The sequence below is a fragment of the Arachis stenosperma genome, chromosome 7 (assembly GCF_014773155.1).
Source record: "Arachis stenosperma cultivar V10309 chromosome 7, arast.V10309.gnm1.PFL2, whole genome shotgun sequence".
Lineage (NCBI taxonomy): Eukaryota > Viridiplantae > Streptophyta > Magnoliopsida > Fabales > Fabaceae > Arachis > Arachis stenosperma.
In genome coordinates, this window is record NC_080383.1 from 4,812,964 (window position 1) to 4,829,105 (window position 16,142).

At 28.3% G+C, this 16,142-nt stretch overlaps 1 protein-coding gene across 1 annotated transcript; it reads left to right on the forward strand.

The window, feature by feature from the left end:
* The first annotated feature begins 11,849 nt into the window (after positions 1-11,849).
* Positions 11,850-15,916, forward strand: LOC130941033 (polyamine oxidase 2). Its single transcript, XM_057869389.1, has 10 exons — positions 11,850-12,405; positions 13,285-13,400; positions 13,600-13,688; positions 13,791-13,904; positions 14,017-14,104; positions 14,231-14,316; positions 14,411-14,513; positions 14,720-14,817; positions 14,898-15,327; positions 15,416-15,916. The coding sequence occupies exons 1-10, from the start codon at positions 12,366-12,368 to the stop codon at positions 15,719-15,721; spliced, it is 1,470 nt and encodes a 489-aa protein (XP_057725372.1). The 5' UTR covers positions 11,850-12,365; the 3' UTR covers positions 15,722-15,916.
* Positions 15,917-16,142: the final 226 nt, after the last annotated feature.

The window sequence follows — 16,142 nt, forward strand, 5'->3', positions numbered from 1 at the left end:
TACAATTATGAATTATATATTTATACAATTATATTGCTAATAGATGTATTTTAGAGTATTTTCAAAATGATCACAAATATACCTATTTCTAATAAGGATACATAAAAATACGTGGTTTATCTATAATTTAAAAATATATCATAATTAATTTGTTTCCATTTTAATTTTTAATTTTAATATTTCAATATATTTAATTATACTATTAGACGATAATGACGTAATAATTTTTAATGATAGATTAAATTATTACATTATCATCTTCATTAACAATGTTAAATAACTTTCAAAAATACAAATAAAATATAATATATTAAAATTTTAAGAACCAAAATATTGAAGTAAATTAATTTTATTTTTAAAAACTTTTAAAATAAAAATATATTTTATATTTGCAATAATTGTGCTAATTATTAATTAATTATGTAGAATTTGGTTATTTACTACTATTTGTGATTTTTTTTTCCTTTTTTTTTTTGAGATTTGGTGTTTTGAACTTTTGATAGATGAATTTAAAAGTCATTTTCTCTTATCTTATCAAATCAATCTTTAGAATCTTCTTAACATCATCCACACAGTTCCAAGATATGAGTGACCGAGAATAATGCGGCACTAATTATCAATTAATCATTGTTTTTCTTTCTCTGCAATTATTGTTTAATTGTTAAATCATTTACAACCTATAGTCACACACAAAAAATCAATTACAACCTATGACTTCTAAAATCAATATTAGTCATACAATAAATTATTAAAATATAAACAATTCATAAGTAATTAATTTACATATCATGTACTCAAGGAAGTATAGCTCAAATGATAGTCTTTTTATATTAGATCGTGTATTTAAATTTCACTCTTAATTAATTTAAAAAAAAATAATTTACATACCATACTTACTTGCATTGCATATTTGCAGTATCTATGTGGATGATACTAAACTGCTAAAGTATATACATATATATTTGCTTATTCATTTTTTCTTAATTAACAAATTTAAACATATATATATATATATATATATATATATATAATTTTCTAAGATCATATTTATTTAATGAATAATGAATAAATAATATATGAGATAGTATAGTATGGCATATAAAAAATTACTAAATATACATAAAAACTTAACTATCCAATTAACTATTATATATTTATATATGAATATATATTATTTTATTTATTTTTAATGAATATTTTATATTTATTTTAACATATGTTTTATGTGAGGAATATATATACATTGATGACATATATCATAGGTTGCATGCTTGCTCTTTCTCTTCATAAATTGAGGCTTGTAGAGTAAATGGAATCTAAACATTATTGGACATCACTATTCACTAAGCTCTTAAAAAAAATGAATAAATAAATAAAGGTGTCGGTGATTTTGTTTTTTTTTATTGATGTTGAATGGAGAAGAATTTAAGTAGTGGTTGTTGGTTGTTTTGGGACTATTGGTGACAATGACAATAATCACAACCCCAATATCTTTTTTTGCTAATCTTCTTCTTCTTTAGGTATTATTTAGATTTAGATATACATACATTATAACCTTTTGTATGTATATAAAAAAGAAAATTATAATAATAAATAATTAAGGGGCCAGCTTAGTTTCAAACCTAGACAACATGGAATGGGCAAAATATATGGCCATCCATTTATAACAACCAAATAAAAGATTTTGATACATAATTATAACCTACAAGTTCACGGGTTGAATTAAATATTTAAATTTGTTCATCTGGATTTTGTTTTCTTTGGACTTTTGGAGGGGTGGGGGGAATTTATTTATTTTAGTAAAGTATGTTTTTTATTTAATGTTTGTAATTTTATTTAAATATCTCTAATATTTAATTTGATTTAATTTTGATATAAAAAAAATAAAGACAAAATTAAATGAATAAAAAATATTAGAAATAAAATTTAATAAAATTAAATATTTAAAATATTTTAAAAGAAAATTACAAATAGTGTGAACAAAAAGTATATTTTAGAAGTAATACCTACATCAACTATTCAACCAAAAGAATAATTAAAATAAAAAAGAATAAAATTACCACAATGGGCTACCTAACTTTATTTAATTTCTTGATCCAAGCCCAGTGGGATGTTCCTTCACCTTTTTTTTTTGGTATACTCCTTTTGGAACCTTGCATCTTAATCATTCAAAGTTTTGGAGATACCAAAAAAAAAAAAAGCTTTGGAGCCTGTAAATGCTCAGCCCTGACCAAACAACATACCAACCCAAAATAATTAATAATAATAATAATAATAAAAGGTTAACAATTCATTGATATAAAAATCTTACAAACCAACCAAGTTTGATTAGTCTAGTGGTTAGCTCACTAGTCCGCTTAAGCAAATGTCAGGGGTTCGAATTCCGCCTTGTGCATGCAGCAATCCATTGGCCAGTGACAAACCCTTAAATGGAGCTCAGTACCGCGGCGGATTAGTCCTTGGCCTGCCGGGTTGGGGGATACTGGTCGAGTGGTCAGTTCACTTGTGCGCTTAAATAAGTGTTGATGATTCAAATTCTACCTTATGCATGCAATAATCCATTAGCCAGCGACATACAACAAATTAGTTATTGGCTAGCTTGTCGGGTTGGAGAATACCATCGACAACCACCTAACTATATAATTAAGTAATACTAATATAATCATACCGTCACTATATAATAATTAAATTATTAAGTTATATCTATTTAAGGCCACCTTTATATATATATATATGCCAAAGTTAGTCACCTAACATATCGGTCAAAAAAGTGTAGCCTCCAAATAAAGTGCAAAGAAAATAGGGAAAAAACAACATTTGATATGATATCATTTTTACTATCCAATATCATATTTCATGTCTCATTTATCATCATAATTAATAGTTTAGTTAGATAAATAAAATTAATTACTATTTAGTTACTAACGTAAGCTTATGTAAGACTTGAGCAAGTTAGGGGGACAATGAAAATTAATTGGTAGAGGAAATAAAAATTGATATATAACATATATTCATAACAAATTTAAGTTCTATTTATAGTTAAAAATATACTTTTTATAGGAAATTTAAAAATTTCTTTGTAAATACTTAATATTTATACTAATTTTGATGTGTGTGGTAAGTGAGACATCTAAAGAAAATAACAGTGTAATTACACACATTAGGACTAAACCTAAAAAAAAATCTATATGATTTATCCTAGAAACTTTTAGCTTTTTATTTCATATAAAAAGAAAAATCGTTTTCTAGCACGTTAAAAATACAAGAAGCATTCTATTATTGGTCACACACAAGTGGGTGCCACTAATTGTCCACCATGATTGTAATTTGTAAGAGCAAAGGGCAAGAAATCAGTGGCGAGAATTGGAGGGTGGAAAGGGAAACAAGATAAACGAAGGGCATTTCGGTAATTTCATCTCTTTCAAACACAAGACATGTGGTGACAACCTCAATGTCCATACAAATTAGTTAAGATATCACATGTTAAGTTGGGATATTATTGTCAAAAAATGTGACCTTTATTAAAACTCAGAGGGCAAAAATTAAGACGTGTTTGATGATGATGGGTTCACCTTCTTGTGTTGTATGTGCACTTAGTTTTACATGAAGTTGATAATTGAGAATCGTTAAATAAAAATTTAGTCAAATTATTTAACGATTTTCAACTATCAATTTTACATAAAATTGACTACACCTAAATTTTCACCTAGTAATAATAATTAATCAAATACTGATTTAATATTAATATTTTTTTTAATTACTAAATATTTATTTTATTTTTTTCGATTAAAATTAATTTAAATACATAATTAATTAGTAATAATTTATTTTTATATAAATGTTAAAAGTATTTAATGTAAAAATAATATTTTTTATAATTACTTTAGATAATAATATATTTTAAAATAATTATATCGTATAATATTCGTTAAAAATTTATTATCGATTAATAAATTACTATATATATAAAATATAATTCAAATTTTTAATATTTATTTTTAAAAATAACTATTAAAAATTTGAATATTTTAACTATCAAATTATATATGATGGTTGAAGCTTTTGAGTTTTGAGTTCAACAACGTTAGTTGACGCAAGCTTTTCGTCATTATTTTAATTCGTTAATTTTCTTTGCCATGCCCATACATTGCATTTCTTAATGTATTTTTCAAACTTTTCAAAAAGCGGAACATGAAAGAAAATAAAATAATAATTAAATTTCGCCCTCAGATTAAGATATTATATTTATATTGTGATGTAAGAAAACGTGTGACTCAGAGTTGGAGAGTTTAGACAATAACCTCGCTATTTGTAGAAAAATTTTACTTTCTTTTACTGAATTCTTTGTATAAGAAAAATCTTGTACGAAAAGAAATTGAAATAACAACAATGATTAGCTCATGCAATCCATTTTATGTATGGTTTTGTTTATTAAATTATTAAAATCCATATCGTGCATGCACTGGTTAATATAAAAATATATCTTGACCTTCAAAAGCATTGTGTTTCATATTACAAGTAAAATTTGTAAACTAAAATGTATTTATTAAAAGTGTGGTTAATGATTAAAATAGTTCATAGAAAAATTACAAATAAAGCAATTTGGCATTTGAAAAATTTGATAAATCAATATAGTTTTCAACTATGAAATATAGATATTTTGCAGAATTATTGTGTCATCGTATTAAATATATTTTGAATATAGGACTCATTTAATCTTAATCTAATATATTATATATTTAACTGTATTTAAAAAAATAAAAAATACTTTTCTAAACATAATTTAACACACTTAAATACTATTAATATTAGTGTATCTAATTTTATTCTTAACTTATTTAAATAAATTTAGAAAAAATATATATTATTATTTATTAAAATAAAAATTATTTTAACTATTTTATATAATTAAAAAATTAAAATACTTAATATATATATATATATATATATATATATATATATATATTACAGTTCTGTATCTTATAAAAAAATTAAAATTAATGTATTCATATATTTTGTATTTATGTTAGTATCTGTTCCTAGTGTCTCTTGAATAATATAAATATGAATAAATTAGTCTATTCACCAACATTTTGTTAATAGCATCAGTTATAATGTTATATCCTTACATGACAAAATTAGGTATAACTAAACAATATAGTTCACATCAAATTGTGTTAAAACCTAGTCATCGTTATCTTCATCACTCTTACCACTACATATGCCACTGTCACTACCAATACTTATATACCCACATAATTAAAATAACTTGACTTACGCTAGTATGTTGGAAAAATTAAATGAATTCATTCATAATATTTTAAAAATAATTATTTACAACGTTAACCCTTAAACTTTAAAAGTCAAGTTCACTTTTCCCCCCTTTTTTAATGCGTAGTCCTAGTCCAAAGTTACTCCTTTTTATGCTCTTTAAACGGCAAAGTGAAAGAGCAATGTAGCTTATAATGGTGTTTCCAGGGAGGTTTAAATCCAAACTATCCAAATTAAATGGTTTATTTAAATTCAATTTAAATTAAAAATTAATTAAAATCACATTAATTTAAATTTGATTGAATTTTATTTTTCACAAACTGTATAAATTAGATCGAATTTTATATTTATTTCTCAAAATCCATCTAATCCAATTCAATTTATGGAATATACTAAATATTATTATTTTATTATTATATTTATAAATTTACTTATAATATATTTAATTTATTATATATTTTTATATTATTCATATATTATTATGTAGTGAATATTTTATATTTAAAATTTATTTATTTGTTTATTTTAAATAATCTATAATTTTATCAGTTTTATTACACATTCAAAATTTTTTAACAACCAAGTCTCATCAAGTTGGTTCAAACCCGACAAAAATCAATTTTATTAGTGAGTACGTGAATACACACTCCAACTATCCCACTAACATAAATGTTCCTAAGTTTCTCCTCCTCCCCCTCTTTTTTTCTCTTTTTTCTTCTTTTTCTTGTTTGCGTTCATTTTCCTTCTTCGTTTTTTTCTTTTTCTCCTCTTCTTCCTAGTGATTTTGTAGCATTATGTGTTTATTATTCTTCTTTTTTTATTTAATTTTTTATTCTTATTAATAGAGTAAAACAACAAGAATCATGAGAAGGTAAAACAAGAGGGAGGAGATGAACAAGAAAAAAAAAGATGACGATACCGAAATAAAAAGATGAAGAAAAAAGAAGAGGAGAAGGAAAAGAAGAAGTAACAACATCAGTGGAAGGAGAAGAAAGGATGCAAAGAAAAAAGAGGATGAACGCGAAGGAGAAAGAGAAAGATAAGAAGAGCGTGATGTGAAAAACGGTTATAACAACTTGATTGGATTTGATTAAGTATTTTGCTTGGTTATAAAGTTTTATTCTAATTTTATTTCTGTTTATGTTATTATTGGTTTTTCAGATATTGTTAAAACTTGTTTGGTTATTTAAAATTGATGTTAAAACTTGTTATGTATATTTTTTTTTTTTTAAATTTACAAAATCGCAAATCCAATCTCAATCTAAATCGTTTGAAATTGGATTGGATTGGATCAGATTCTCTAAAAAAAATTATCAAATTCAAACCACATCGCAAGTAATATAAATGTTCGGATTAGATGATTTTTTTACTTAAAACTGATTCAAACCGCACTGCGAACATCCGTAGTATATATCTAGAGCTTAATGTACTAACTATGCAAATTAATAATAAAAAAATTACCTTATCTTTAGGGTGTTGTTTTAGTGTGATATTTTTAGTTTTGAACTTTTTATTGTATCTCTTAGTTTGATAAGTACAAAATTCGTTGTGGATTGAAACTTTATTTATAGATTTATCGTAGGTTAATGAGTTATTATATACATAAAGTGATATTTAAACTTTTAACAATTGTGTAATAAATAAGTGAGCTAATCGCTCGACCAACCTAAATTTATTTGTTTTGATATGATTTGAGTGATATTTATAGATTTATCGTAAGTTAATGAGTTATTATATACATAAAGTGATATTTAAATTTTTAACAATTGTATAATAAATAAGTGACGCTCAACCAACCTAAATTTATTTGTTTTGATATGATTTGAGTGAACTAAACTCATAAATTAAATTAATACAAAAATAGAATCATATAACATCACAAATTCACAATAGCTAATTTGTCCTTTAAATTTTAAGAAATTTTAGAATAACTACTATTGAGAATTTAACCCAATTTTTTGAATAGAGACAAATTTAATTTTTAAATACTTTTATTCAACATTTTTTTTAAAATGAATAAAATGTATTTTAATTCTTCATTGAATAATTTTCTCTGTGCTTTTATTTTTTATAAATAAAAATAATAATTTATTCCGATAAAATTAATTCATCCATTAGTTGACATTATTTATTAAATTATTATTAGTTAACTGATAATTTTAAGTAATAATATTAAAGAGATAAAAAATAAAATTTATCTTATTTAATATTATTAATTAGATAAATTTTGATTATTTTTAATTTTTTTTGTTATCAAATATTATTACTGAAAAAGGAATTACTTCTAAGTTATTCTCACACAATTCTTCTAAGCTTACGGACACATAAATCTTCAAATGGAAATATTTGGTAATAAAAGAAAATCAATCAAAAATAGTCATAACTTGTCTTATTTAGTATTCATTAATTGTTGCGACAATTAATGAATATTAAATAAGACAAGTTCTAACTGTTTTTTTTGTCTTCCTAACATTACCTATTTCCAAAATTAATGTGCAAAATTACTCCCTGAATTTGGTAATTTGGTGCCAAATCAAATACCAAAAAGTTATTAAGCTTGGTGAGGACTGAGGATTGATATGATCCCAGAATCTTGGATCAAAGTATCAAACTTCAAGGATTATTCAATCAAGTAAAAGCATTAGGTTTCGATTGGATTTGAGTAAAAAAAGTTCATCTGATAAATTTAGACAATTCGATTTTATGCAATCAAATTTTAAACAGTTTAAATTAGATTGTATTTATAATTTTATAAGTTAAAAAAATTAAATATATATAACAAATTTTAATAATATCTTAAAAAATAATAATAATATAAGAATAAAAATAAAATTATAAATTAATTAAAATAAATAAATAAATCTTATTTTGAGCATAAAATATTTATTAAATAATAATAATAATATAAAAATATATAACAAAATTCATACAGTTTGTCAAAAATAGAATCCAATTAAATTTAAATTAGTATAATTTTAATCAGTTTTCAGTTTTAATTGAATTAGATAAGTAATTTAATTTGGATCGGTTTAGATTTAAATACCGGTAATATTATACACATTTTAGCTAGAGTAAATTTACCAACCTAATTATAAAGGATTTTGAGGAAAATTTATTTTTGGGTAAAATATTATTTTGGTCCACAATGTTCGAGTCAAATCCTAATTTGGCCCCTAATGTGAAAATTAGTAAAGCTAATTTTACAGAATAGATAGATAAATAATAACTAAATAAAAATAAAAGGTAATAAACAATCTTAGTTTATAACTTTAGAATTTTAATGGTTGAAAAAGAGAAGAATTATATATCTCTAATTGACGGATAGCTCATATTATAGAGACTCACTTATAAATTGAGGTTTTTTTTAATTAGTTTCAATCAAGTCATCCAACAAGAACAATAGTAACATTGAGTTACATAGAGAGTTTTATTTCTTGAGAGATTTTCTCCTATACATAGAGAGAGAGGTGTATTCTCCTTTTGTCAAGAGAGAGTGTTATGGTAATCTCTTGTAATAGATGTAATTCTCAAAGAAAGTTATTCAGTTGTTTCCATATTTTATACAAATATCTAATTTTTTATCTCTATATTTTGCCGTGTCATTTGTCTAGTATCTAACATCTAACATTTCATAACGTCCTATTTCAGTCCAAAAACCTTTCGACCGTACTATTTTAATCCAAAAAAATTTTTAATGGGTTTAGTTTTGTCCCACCATTAAATTTGACACCAACAATCCGCGTATTAAGAGTCAATAACATTCTATTTGAGTGTGTAAATAAAATCAATTCACCAATGATCACTAATATAAAAGTTTTTCCTTTGATTTTGAAGTGCTGATGATTGATTGTTAGGATTTAGAATTTTGTACAAAAAAGAAATTGAGGAGAAGTGTTACAAGAAAGTTTTGATTATGTTTTTCTAACATATGAAAGAAGAAAATATGACTTAACTAGTAACGTTACTCATTTTGTTAATTATTATTGTCAACTTTAATGGTAGGACTACATTGAATGTGTTTAAAAGTTTTGGGATTGAAATAAGACATTTGAAAGGTTAGATACCAAATTAAAAGTTACTCTAAAAGTTGAGCATCGAAATAGTACTTTACCTTTTATTTTTGGGCAAGTTACATAAATAAATCAAATTGGTTTCAAATTTACGCAATTGTAACTTTCTGAAACAGGTTACAACTTTGTTCTGAATTATTTCTATGTAAACTGCTGCAAGTTATAGCATTTTAAAATTTGTACGTAATCCGCTATAAGGTAGCATAGATTACGTTAAAATTCGTGACATGTAGAAACTGTTAGAGGGTGTCGCACTTTGTGAAGAAATTCCATAATGCATAAACTACTATAGGTCCAGCGGTTTATGAAGAAAAAATAGCTACCCTAATTTACCAGAGGATGTCGCTGTTTACGTGTAGCTTGGCTATAAAATTGCGATAGCTAGCAGCAGTTTTTTCACTAGAGAGAGGAAATATTTAGTTTAAGAAAGAAAATTGTGGCTTGAGATAGAAAAGAGAAGGTTGGGAGAGAATTTGAAAATTTTGGAGAAACCATATTTAAGTGGAACCATACACAGCTACCGGAGTACCAGCTGCAGATGCTGGAGGTCCAGGTTCAGATAACGGAGTACCAACTCCAGATGCTGGAGGTCCAGATTCAGATTTCGGGCTACCAGCTCCAGATGGCGGAGGTTTAAGCTTAGATTTCGGGCTACCAGGCACAGTTCGTGGTCGACCTCAACGATCTGGTTAACTCTCACTTGTAAAATCAGGAATCAGACAAGGAGAACTAGTCATCCCAATTGCAATAGATGGAGGTTCAATCAACGGACAAGCAGGTGCAACCACAGGCATCGAGATAAAAGCACCTCTAACGCAGTCGATTGAGGATTCGGAGTTGATGTCTTGTAACTGTCGATATTATCTTCCAATTTAGTATACAACTCATGTATTCTCACTTTTAAAAAATTTCGCCGACAATAAAATAAAACCTACATTTTTTGTCGGATCCTATTACAAATATATCATACTTTACACTAGTTGACATAATAGTTATAGAAATCTTGTAAACACAACTTGTTACAGTATAAATATCATTTTCCATTGATATAATTATGGAAAAGCATTTAACCGACCAAAACCCAAGGCAAACCAAACACACTCACGTCTGTGTCGTTTTCAACCCTATAAAAGATTTAACCAAAACTACAAAACGACACGTCGCTTCAACCTTCAACCTTTTTTCTCCTTAGGGTGCACCCACGCGAAACGGCGGGGCATCGTCCCCGTTAGGTTCAGCTGGATTTGGTTGTTCATTTACTTTGGAGGAAAAGGAAAAATATCGCAATCTAAATCCTTAATAATATAAAAGGGAATGCTAGGGGGACAATGACTTTGTTGAACAATATGAACAACCACCAATCAAATAAAAACACACTACACTTCCAAATTAATCCTTTAAATTTTAATATTAAAATAACCATCCATACACTAGTAAAATGAACATCCGATATATCTATTGTTTACATTGTTTAATATTTTCATTGTTCACCTATACTTTTTCTAATATAAATAGTTCTGATTCTCTTAGATAAATAAATACATTAAATGTAGACTCTTTAATAGAATTCGTTAAAAAATCGTGCGACAATTGCAGCAGTTTTCAAGACTGCGTAATTTTTTTTTCTTTTTTATTTAGTTTTTTCTTTTTTTTTTAACAAAAAAATATTTTTGATTCTATTATTTCACAATATTTAATTCTCTTTTTATGTTTTATTATTATGTTCTTTTATGATATTGTTGTTATTTTGGTTATCTTTTTTTTTTATTTTTGTCTTCATGAAAGAGATAACAGTAATTACTAATAATTTTTTATTTTTTTTAAATTTTGAATAATTTTTTGAAAAATTTGATAAAAAATATAAAATAAATTAATTTAAAATGGATCAAAAAATATTTTTTTATTTTTTATTTTAATATAAAAAATACTCATGTAAATATACTTAATTTTTTTTAAATAAATGTACTCAATTTTTTTTTGTTTATATTTGTAATAAGAATGTAATTGAGAACAAATTAAAGAATGTTTAGAGTACTAATGATATGATGTTGGTTTAATAGATCTCTAATAAATTGATATTGATATACATTAAATTAATTTATTTATATTTTTATGTATTTTTATGTGTTTATGATACTTGTTTTATGTCTAATGTTATAGTTTAAATTTAAATGTATAAATGGTTAAAGAAAATATAGTAACTAAATGATAGAATGAAAATATTTGTTTTTTGAAAAAAAAAAGAAAGAAAAAATTAAATAAAAGAGAGAGAAGATAAATAAAAAGAAGAAATCACGCGGTCTTAAAAGCTACTACAATATTTTCAACGAATCCTATCAAACAGTCTACATTTAATGTATTTATTTATCTAAGAGAATCAGAAGCATTTATATTATTAAGGGTTTAGATTACATTACTTCTTCCTCTAAAGTAAATGAACTTCAAAGGAGCCCAATCCCGTTCAGCTGACTAAAAAAAAAAAACCTATAAAAAAGCTACAACCCATAACTCAATTACTCAACCATACGCGCAGAAAACACCAAATCTCAATTTTCCAGTTCAACTCTTTTTCTCTCTCTAGAGTTTTCTCTTTCTTTTTTTTCTCTCACGTTTTCCCCTTTCAATTTTCCCAAAAAATCAAACACCGACAAGTTTAATTTCTCTCTCGAGATCGCGACTCTCTCTGCGAATTGAGTTTGTAAATTTTTTCTCGGAACGAAAACGCAGAAACTGCGATTGTTCGTCACTTTTTCTTCTCTTCGCTTGATCGCGTCGCGATCCGAATCGAGAGTGGTTTGCGTTGTTTGTTCGAGGTTTTTCTCACGGAAGAAAAGACTTTAGCTAGCTGCATGAGCTGGTTGGGGAAGCTGCGTTTATTCTCGAATTTGAATTCCATTCGCTCCGTTACTTGTTTGTTAATCTTTATCCTCCATTTTTCACCTCAATTAATAAATTCTTCGCCCTTAATCGAAATTAATAGTAGTAGTAATCTCAATCGTAATACCCGATCATTATCAACGCAATATGGAGTCTCGAGTTAAGAGCAATTCTCAATTGCGCAGAGGTTTGTTTGCGATCACCATGTTTTATTTATTATTACGACTTCTTTTTTCTTTTTAAACTTTTCATATTTGATATGTCCGAAGTTCTAGATCAAATTAATATTCGTTTTGTAAATGTCCGTGCATGTTTTTTTTTTCAGTTGATAATATGATATTATAATAATATAATATAATATATTTTCTTTTACAAACTAGGAATGATGAGTAAATTATTCACAACTGTGAAAAAATTATTAATCTGATAACCAATCATCACTTGGTCAGATTAAATAATAATCTGCATACTAATTGGAGAAGGAAAAGGGTAGAATCTTAGGTTTACTAATGTCTAGTCAAATGTGTAAACTCATGCTGTTAGGGTGGTGGGTTTTGAAAATCTAGCTACTAAAAGTGATCTTAACTTCTTTGGGAAGGGTCGCAGTCCCTTAACTATGTTTTGAATGGTTTTACTCCCACATACCTAGTAGAATAATTTTTTTATCATGATGAGTTTTTGTTATTGTTAAAGAAGCATGGTTATGCTTTGAAAATAGAATAGACATCATCCTCAGATATCTGTCACGCCAACTTGTGGAAAGATAGTTGAGTTGTTTTTGTGCTTATGCTTGTGTATCCAAGGCCGTGTTTGGTTTTAGTCTTTTAGACAGAGGAATGTGTTTGGATCTGGAGATAGGTACAAAATTTCGTGTCCTAAGACAAATTTTGAGTACTGTCTTTCCGAGCTACTAAATGTAGCTTAGAGTTTTAACTTGGATGGTCTGAGTGTGTATATATGTAATGTTTGTTTTGGAATTATTTTATTTTATTCTTCTTTTCCATCTTGAATTACTGCTGTTACTAACTTGGGTTCTCTTTTGTTATCTTCCTACCTTTCATTGTAGCTGATTGCTTTGGAAAGGTTGATGGGCAGTTGCAGAGGTCACCATCTGTTATTGTCATTGGTGGTGGCATGGCTGGGGTTGCTGCGGCTCGGGCCCTTCATGATGCCTCAATTCAGGTATTCAAGCAAACAAATATTTACCTGCTATTATCTACTTGCATGCAACTCTATAAAATGATAACAAATATTTACCTGATATTATCTACTTGCATGCAACTCTATAAAATGATAATATGTCATTCTGTTGTCTCTATGGCTTGTAGTTACTTTACATGTGCTATTGAGGGGTTATATTAAAGGGTATTATTTTCGTCAGGTTGTCCTCTTAGAGTCGAGGGAAAGACTTGGTGGCCGGATTCATACTGATTATTCTTTTGGCTTCCCTGTTGACCTAGGAGCATCATGGTAAAACTTTTTTTTATTCTATTTTATTTTATTTAAATGTTGACGAGAATCCAATAGAAGTCTGTGTTTGTTTAGTATTAAACATGACATACTGTGTTTCAGGTTGCATGGAGTTTGCAAGGAGAATCCACTGGCTCCATTGATTGGGAGGCTTGGACTACCTCTTTACCGTACAAGTGAGGATAACTCTGTCCTATATGACCATGATTTGGAAAGGTAAATGCATTTATTTTGATGCTCTATCATCTATGTTGACTGATTGTTGGATGAAAAAAGTTGGTTCCAAATTTTTCCCTTTACTAATTGAATATTGTCTGACGTTTTGCAGCTATGCACTTTTTGATATGGATGGTATTCAAGTTCCCCAAGAACTTGTAAAAAAAGTTGGTAAAGTATTTGAGATGATTTTAGAGGAGGTAAGTTGCTCATTATATTTATTTTATTTATTTTCATGAGCCATTGCCTTTCTATTTGGTACTTCTGATATTTGGTTATACTTGTAATAAGCTTTTTCTCCAACAATTTGCTCTTATTTAATGCAGACAGATAAGGTCCGACAGGAACTCAGTGAAGACATATCCATACTCCGGGCACTTTCAATTGTTTTCGAAAGAAAGCCAGAATTCAGGTCGGTTCTTACTTATAGCGCAAATTCCTTTACTGCCTAATTACTTTTCTCTAAGAACAAAATGGGTTTAATTAGACTTCCTTACGGAATGCAGGTTAGAGGGGCTTGCCCACAAGGTGCTCCAGTGGTATTTGTGCAGAATGGAGGGTTGGTTTGCTGCAGATTCGGATACCATATCACTCAAATGTTGGGATCAGGTATGTCGAAGAATTTGAATTCAAGATATGTCAGTTTCATTGTCTGTGTACAATCTTATCTTCTATCCATATCTCTGAAGCTTACACTTTGAAATTCTAAACTAATCCTTATGAGCTATAGGTTTGAGTTTGAGGTTTAATGATTAGATGCATCAAGATTTGTCTTGTACAAGTCATGTTTATTTTGGTCTGTATGTTGCTTACAGGAAGAATTGCTTCCTGGTGGTCATGGTCTTATGGTCAGGGGATACCTGCCTGTTATACACACATTGGCTAAGGGTCTTGACATTCGCCTGGGACATAGGTAGATAATCGTTAGAAGTTTTTGTTTTGAGAGTCTATCCTGTTATCATCCTTAACTTAATTAACTGGACCACTTTTCAGGGTCTCAAAAATCGAAAGGCGATATAATGGAGTAAAGGTGACAGTGGAAAACGGAGAGACATTTATTGCCGATGCTGCTGTTGTTGCTGTACCTCTTGGGGTGTTGAAAGCAAAGAGCATAAAGTTCGAGCCGAAGCTCCCTGATTGGAAAGAGGCTGCCATTGCTGACCTTGGGGTTGGGATTGAGAACAAAATAATTTTACACTTTGAGAATGTGTTTTGGCCTAATGTGGAGTTCTTGGGAGTAGTTGCTGAGACATCTTATGGATGCAGTTACTTTCTCAATCTCCATAAGGCCGCAGGTCACCCTGTTCTTGTTTACATGCCTGCTGGGCGGCTGGCCAAAGACATTGAGAAAATGTCTGATGAAGCAGCTGCTAACTTCGCTTTCATGCAGCTCAAGAAGATCCTTCCAGATGCTTCCTCCCCGGTAACTACTACTCCGACTATTCTATCTCTTTTCACCTCAATTCTCCGAAGATGATGCGATAACAATGAAACTTATTTCGATCATGCAGATTCAGTATCTTGTGTCACGGTGGGGAACAGATGTTAATTCATTAGGCTCTTATAGTTATGATGCAGTTGGGAAGCCACATGATCTGTACGAGAGGCTGAGAGTGCCTGTAGATAACTTATTCTTTGCAGGGGAAGCAACAAGCACGCTCTATCCGGGGTCCGTGCATGGGGCATTCTCTACTGCGATGATGGCAGCAGAGGACTGCAGGATGCGCGTCCTGGAGCGATATGGGGAGCTTGATCTGTTCCAGCCTGTGATGGGGGAGGAGGCTCTGTCCATACCTCTTCTGATATCACGTTTGTAAATCATTCCTTTACGTTGGGTTTATGTGTCATGCCTTGTTATGGTGTTGTGAATCTTTGTACCTTGAGAGTGCTGAGACTCATGGAGTCTCAATTTGAATAATCTCACGAAAACTGCATAATACATTATTATTATTGTGCCTATTGTGATGTGCTGTGCTGTGCTGTAATAAAATATGGGAACCGCTTGGTGTTCACTATTTACGCTCCAACCTTTTTTAACCTACTCGAAGTTCGGTAGAATTTTTGTCATAAATTAGGATCAGGGGACGGGAGATATTAGTCATTAGCTTACATTATACCATCATATTCTGATTTCTCAATCTTCTATCTGATTATTATTCTGACCCAGCAGCCGTTACGTGATTTACACGATTTTGGGAATCTTCCAGACACTCCATGCCTCCTTGGTTTGAAAGACTG